The sequence below is a fragment of the Octopus bimaculoides genome, chromosome 30, assembly GCF_001194135.2.
Source record: "Octopus bimaculoides isolate UCB-OBI-ISO-001 chromosome 30, ASM119413v2, whole genome shotgun sequence".
In the NCBI taxonomy this organism is placed as follows: Eukaryota; Metazoa; Mollusca; class Cephalopoda; order Octopoda; family Octopodidae; genus Octopus; species Octopus bimaculoides.
Window position 1 is genome coordinate 7569151 of NC_069010.1, and position 7281 is coordinate 7576431.

General features: G+C 40.5%; 1 protein-coding gene across 1 annotated transcript in view; it reads right to left on the reverse strand.

Moving 5' to 3' along the window:
- The window catches only part of LOC106877929 (homeobox protein cut-like 1), a 32019-nt gene that overhangs the window by 16475 nt on the left and 8263 nt on the right, over positions 1-7281 (reverse strand). The window contains exons 6-9 of the mRNA XM_014927003.2: positions 5833-5886; positions 5179-5294; positions 4009-4101; positions 2732-3821 (exon numbers count right to left, since the gene is read on the reverse strand). Of these exons, the coding sequence (XP_014782489.2) occupies positions 2732-3821; positions 4009-4101; positions 5179-5294; positions 5833-5886 (1353 nt within the window). The remainder of the gene's footprint in view (positions 1-2731; positions 3822-4008; positions 4102-5178; positions 5295-5832; positions 5887-7281) is intronic.

A 7281-nucleotide genomic window follows, 5' to 3' on the forward strand; every position in this document is an offset into this window, starting at 1 on the left:
GTGTGTGTGTGTGTGTGTGTGTGTGTGTGTGTGCGTGTGTAGGGAGTGCTGCAAAGTTCCTGGCTTTTAGGGTGTGGTGATAGGCCTGGTTGGAGGGCCCAACCTTCTGAATTCTTTTACAGGGCTTAGGAAAACTGAAGCTGTAATAAGTGTGTGAATCTGAGAGAGGAATATGCTGAATAAAATCACAATTAACTGATCCTCCTGTATTTTCTGTTACCCAAAACCAGCATCCTTTCGTGTGTGTGTGTATATATATATATATATATATATATATATATATATATATACACACACACACACACAGGGTGCAATGGGTAAATTGCCACCATTTCGTATTTTTAATTTCACACATGTGCATTGTGCGTTTTCGATTTTGTCAACTACACAGTATAGTAGGGTCAGTTTGGCACTGCCTGTGAGAAAAAAACACCACCACGATGCAACTAGGCAACAAGAAATTAAGGGGGTGGGGTAGGGAGGAGAAGAAGTATCAATTATAAGCCAGTCAGTTTTAATGATTTTGTATCCTTTTAATTATGCACCACCGTCTCCATGGAGGGCCAAAATTGGAGTGGCAGCCCCAGGCAGCTGAAGTGCCATAACAAACTGGAAGGTGGACATTGGCTAAGAGTTAGCCATACTTGAGCCAACTGAGAGAAAGTGAAAGGATAGGGGTGGGGGCGAACTAAGAGGGACCCAAATCTTGGGTTTGGATGAGGATGCCAATCCTCCCTGGACACACACTGCCAAAAAATCTTGGAGTAAGTATTGAAGCCACAGCACAAACAGGATGGGAATATACCACTTTGGTGCAGGGAGGTTAGCATAGCCACTAATCAGTGTGGGTATAGGTTGATCACAACCATTGTAGGGGACACAGGTTGGTTATTACCACTGTCTAATGTAGGGGGATATAGGTTGGTTACTACCACTGTACAGTGTAGGCAGTAAAAGTTGGTCACAACCACTGTACAGTGTAGGGGGTACAGCTTGGTTACAACCACTGAATGGTGGAGGAGTATATAGGTTGGTTACTTTGCTGTGATGGATATTTTGAAGTATAATATTTGTAGAATATTCAAACAAAAAAAATAAAAAATGTATAAAACTGACTGAAAAAAAAAATACCAAAAGTAAAAAAATGGAAAAAACAATAAATTGATAAAAAATTTTTTTTGAAAATAAACTGATGATGATGAGAGAAAATGAGGAGAATTGTGGATTTGTGAAAAAAATGTTGGTATTTAATTTATGTTGAGGGACTGAGCAGGGATTGAACCTGAAACAGAACGATGTAGAACAGAAGATGGTTTGTAAAACAAAAGAGAGATACCCGGGATGTACACAGGGTGTGTGTGTAAGATGGTCGGGGGGTGGGTGGGGGTGAAAGGTGTTGTGGGTGTGGCTGCTGTGGGTAAGGTGTTGGTTTTGCAACAAGGGGGGTGGGGTGGGCCCTGAGTTTGGTCTTGCTGCAGAGCCTTAGGCAAGTGTATTCTGCCATAGGCTCAGTTTGATTGATGTGGAAACTGTGCCGAAGCCTATTATATATACCTATTATATCCATCCATACCAATACACACACACACATATATATATAGACATACATTTATATATACATACACACATACCTGCATGCTTACTATATATATATATATTTTCATCTTTTGATTTTTAATTCCTTCAGTCCTATGGACTGTGGCCAAGCTGGGGCACCACCTTGAAGAATTTTTAGTCGAATGTATCAACCCCACTGTTTTGTTTCTTTTCAAGTCTAGTGTTCTTCCCTTTAGTTTCTTTTGAGAAACTTCTAAATTATGAGGGACATAAACAAACCTACAACCAATGGTCAAGAGGTAAAGGGAAAGGAATGACAGTCTCACACACACGTGCATGTGCGACAGGCTTCTGTGCAGTTTCCGTGTACCACCAAATTTACTGATGGCACATTGGTCAGCTCGGGGTTACAACAGAAGACAATTAGCCAAGGTGCCATGCAGTGGGACTGAACCCAGAACCCTGTAGTTGCAAAATGAGCTTCTTAACTACACAACTATGCCTGCACCTATGTATGAGCACGAGTATGTTCTTTCACTCTTTTACTCGTTTCAGGCATTTGGCTGCAGCCATGCTGGAGCACCACCTCGAAGGGTTTTCAGTTGAAGATATCAAACCCAGGACTTATTCTTTGTAAGGCTTGTACTTATTCTATCAGTCTCCTTTGCCGAACTGCTACATTACAGGGACATAAATGCACCAGCATCGGTTGTCAAGTGATGTTGGGATGGACAAACACAGACACACAAATACATACATACACATATATACGATGGGCTTCTTTCAGTTTCCATCAACCAAATCAACTCACAAAGTTTTGGTTGGCCCGAGGCTATAGTAGAGGACACTTGCCCAAAGTGGTGTATATAATTCACTGATATATATATATAACAGCAGAAGATGTAAACAATGTGGTGAGAAAGCTGGAAAACCTGGGGTTTTAAGAAGAAGAAAAAAAAATCACTGTGTGATATTTGTTCTACCCAATTAGGCAATCCCTTGCCACTCTCAACAATGTAATGAAGCTATGATTGGCTCATTTGGAATTCATAACTGACATATAACAATGTAGGTCTTCACCAAATATGATGTAAAATAAAACAAATCAATAATCAAATAACGAGGAAGGTTAACGATGGGGGTAAAATCAAGGAGAAGGAATGAGGAGACTCACCAGAAGAACTCGACTCTTGACTCTGTGAATTACTGCGCATGAGTTTGTCTGGTGGGATTCGATATTGTGAAGCAACGAGTTTCGGAATTGCCTCTCCATCTTCAAGGAAGATCTGCATTCGAATAAATGGTTCACGACCTTTCTGTGTCAACATGTGCCACGGCTTGGGTCTTGCAAGTAGATCACTAACGCTACCCTGGGAAAGTCCAAGAACATTCTCACCAAACAGCCTTTGGCTGATCGAGTATTGACTCAGAGTTTCTTTCACCTGTTTCACCAGAATATCGGTGTCGATATTGGAATATTTGTCAAATTGTTCTTGAGTTATTGGCGGCAAAACAGCTTTGAGGGGTTTGGTGGATGGCGTGCCAATATGAGATCGAGTGGTTAACGAATTGGCAATGTTTTGCATTCGCTGCAAAGGTGATAAGCAGTCCGAAGGCAAATAAGAGGAGAATCTCGAAGGCTCATAGCTGTCCTGGCCATTAAGTCGTGGCCGAACCAGGCAAAAGGCACTTCCTGAATGTCGGGTGCTATCGGCAAATGCTGCTTCCGTTGTTGGTGTCTGTGGCGCGCTATGGGGTTTACTAAGATCGATTGGACCATTTGTTTGAGACGCATTCTCTTCAGAAGAACTGTCCGGTGGTTCCGTTTTGATGTTCACTTTATCCTGCTGATGAAAACTTTCCTGTGACTGTGGCGTGTTCCGGTGAATGTTCTGTGCGATACGAGCAAGCTCCTGTTGGTACATTGTACTCGCTGCCACGTTACCGGCGCTCTCGGCTGCCTGAGCGAGCTTTGTCAACTCCTCGCGATAGATGCGGGTCACCATTTCTTTGGCAGCCATCTCGCGCTCTTTGGAAGAGGAATTCTGCGAAGAGATGTTCTTGTGACTGTGTTTGCGCTCGGTTGGGGTACCAGATTCACTGCGACTTCGAGAAGAGTTCACAGAGACAGCTGAAGGACTAGACCGACCGATTGAGTTCATTGTCGCTGTGCCATTTGTGGAGGTCAATGAACTTTTGGAAGATGACACAGTGTTCTTGGAGTGTTCCTTGTATCCGGCAGAAAGTGGTACGGGTGTAGACACCTGAGGAATATGGATAAGAAAAAAATCAAGATTGAGTAACGAAGATGGTGATAATTATGAAAACGATGATGAGGATGGTGATGATGATCATGTTGGGAGATGACAGCAATGATTGTAACAACGAAAGAGATGAGAAAACGAGATGGAATTTGGAGAAGAGAAATGGTGAGTGGGTGAGTTGACTTACCTGCAATGGGTGACTTAAATTTGTGGTCAAGTCATGTACGACGGAAGGTGATCGTTGCTGGCCGGTATGTTGTATACCAGAAAAAGATTTACTCTGGATGAAGAGAAGAAGTTTACATTATTCATAGGCATCAGATTGAATTTGTTGAGACAGATCTTCTATGGCTGGATGCCCCCTTTTCTATCTTGCTGACCCAGCACCTTTTCCCAATATTAAAAAATAAGGCCAAGGCAACCTCCTTGAGCCCTATGGACTCATAAGGGCCAGTTTCCTAGCTTCCGTGGTGTGTGTGTGTGTATATATATATATATATATATATATATATATATATATATATATATATATATATATGTGGATATATAGATATATAGGGCAGGGAATCATCAATTAAAAATTTGTAGTTTTGGAATCAGTAGTTCTTTGGCTGCTATTTCTGAATTCTCAGTATGTTGGAGAAGCAGGCTACTGCTAATCCCTATATATTTATGATTATATATGTGGATATATATATATATAGGACCGTCTCAGTTGTCACAGATTTCAGAATCAACTAAGAGTCATTCAAAGCAGCGCCCTAGCATGGGCACAGTCTAATGACTGGAACAAGAAGAAGATTAAGGATATGTTCAGACTGTCTCCAGAAAACTGGAAATTCCATAAATCTGGGACACTTCAGGCCCCATGCTTGCCAGTAAATTGGTCAGGTAGTATACTACAAACTTTAAAACAATTGACAATAATACGTAACATTGAGCCATTTGATTCGTTAGTGTCTTTCTACAACTGAGGCCAGTAATTGTCCTGGAATTGCTGGCCTTTTGCAAAACTTTGAAACCAAATATTTTCACCACTCAAGACAGTGAACTGGCATAAATGTTAGCATGTCGGGCAAAATGCTGAAAATTATTTCATCTGTTTTTATGTTGGGAATTCAAATTTCCCCTGCGGTCGACTTTCATCCTCTCAGGGTCAACAAAATAAGTACCAGTTGAACACTGGGGTCGTCGATGTAAGGAACTTACTCTTACTCCCAAAATTGCTGGCCTTGTGCTAACATTCGAAACCGTTTAATTTCCTACACTCGTTTTCAGAGTGCAGCGTGTGATTATCATCATCATCATCATCATCATCGTTTAACGATGATGATGATGATGATGACGCGACACTTACATGTTCCGATGACTTCATCTTCATGGCGTGTTGAGCAGCGCTCAGAATTTGGTTGATGCGTTCTTCCGTTGCGGTATCTTCCCTCTGAGTACTAGTGATCAAACCTTGAGATCCAGCTGGAACGGGACAAAACAAGAGGTTCCAAAACTAACAACAACAACAACAGTAATAACAACACTGACCGAGAAGTGTAGCTTTCAATAAGGGAAAGGTTGCCAAGCGATGTTGGGGAGACAAACACAAACACACATACATATGCCCGCTCACGTTTTGGTATGCTGCTATATTTCATGTTGAGAACAATTTAGGTCTTAATAGACACAAGATGTGATCTATTTCTAGCGCATTAATTGTCCACGTTATTTTTTAAAATATATATATGTACATATATACGACGGGTTTCTTTCAGTTTCCGTGTATCAAATCCAATCACAAGGCTTTGGTCGGCCTGAGGCTATAGCAGAAGACATGTGGTTGGTAAGCAAGCTAACTACCACACAGCCACTCCTGCGCCTGCACATTGGGAAACACAAAATAAAAAAGAAAAAACAACAACAAAAAACATAAGTGGATTAGAGGGAGGGAGAGACAGAGACGGGTATATATGAGAGAGAGAGAGAGAGAGAGAGAGAGAGAGAGAGAAATCGATCTTACCTGGCTTCGTATAAGTTTCCTTTAACACACTGTCTGGTGGCTGCTTTTTTATACCTGCAATGTTTAAAAGATTTGCCTAAATATAATATCAAGACAGTGAGGATGGGACACAGTGGTTGTAGACCCAGTGGTCATTTCAATGCTTGTAGTAGTAGTAGTAGTAGTTGTGTTGCATTAGTTGTAGTGGGGTCACTGTAGTACTTCTGCAAGGCTCTTCGGCATGGTCACTGAAACGGGAGGCTTGAAGAAAGAAGCCTGGCATTGCACACAGATGCGAATGCTTCGAGCAGGTCTTAAGTCTTTCTTTTGCGAAAGCAGTGGTCGTGATGGCGGTCTTCGTAAAAGAAGGACACGTCGCACTGGACAGACATGGCTGGAGAAGCAAGGGCGAAATGTCCAGCAATCCCCTTCTCCGGAAAACCCATGCGCAGAGACATACAGGTATCGGAGGGTCCAGACAGAGGATGGCAAAAGAGACCGATAGAATAAGTACTAGGCTTACAAAGAATAAGTCTTGCGGGTGGAAATGACAGGAATGCAAATGATATGTAAATTAGGAATGGAAAAATAGGAAATTTAAGCAAAGGGTCGAGGAAATAATTGTAGAAACTGGATTTGAATTGAATGGAGGAGTTGTTGGTGGTGGAACAAACATATATATATGTATATATATATATATATATATATATATATATGAGTGTGTATATATATATATATAGACATACACAAGGGCAAGAATATATACATAGACACATGCAAGAACATGCACAGATGCGTGCACACACACACACACAAAGATGATACAGACACACTAGAACACAAGAAAAACAAATATAACAGATACACACACACACACACACAAAGGCACAAATGTACTCACAAACATATTTTCGAATACACACACATATGTGTGTGTGTATATATATATATCGTTTTTTTTTTACATACACACACACACATCGGAAAATAGAGAGATAAACAACACAAAAATGGTAAATGACTTCATGGCACAAAAGAAATCTCTTTAAAAACCTGCTAAAATGATATTCAAAGTGGTTTACAAGATCAGAAAATATAATTTCGATGGTGTTAGAGTAAGGATCTGATTCAAAGACATTGCATTTAAAAAAATGTCGGTGAAAACTTTCCAAACATAAATAAAGTGGAACTATTCAAAAATAGACATAGTTTGCCATCTTTCTCTTTGTTTTGTTTCATTTTGATAAATAAACATTTATTTTATGGTTTATTATTACATATATAGTGGGGGGGGCACCAAATTATTTTAAGTGGTTAGGGCCTCTATGGGTCTTAATCCAACCCTGCCCTTGGTCAGTCCTGATGCAACAGAAATGGTAAATGGTTTACAGCACAAAAGAAATCCCTTTAAAAAGCTGCTAAAATTATATTCAAAGTGGTTTACAAGATCAGAAAATATAATTTCGATGG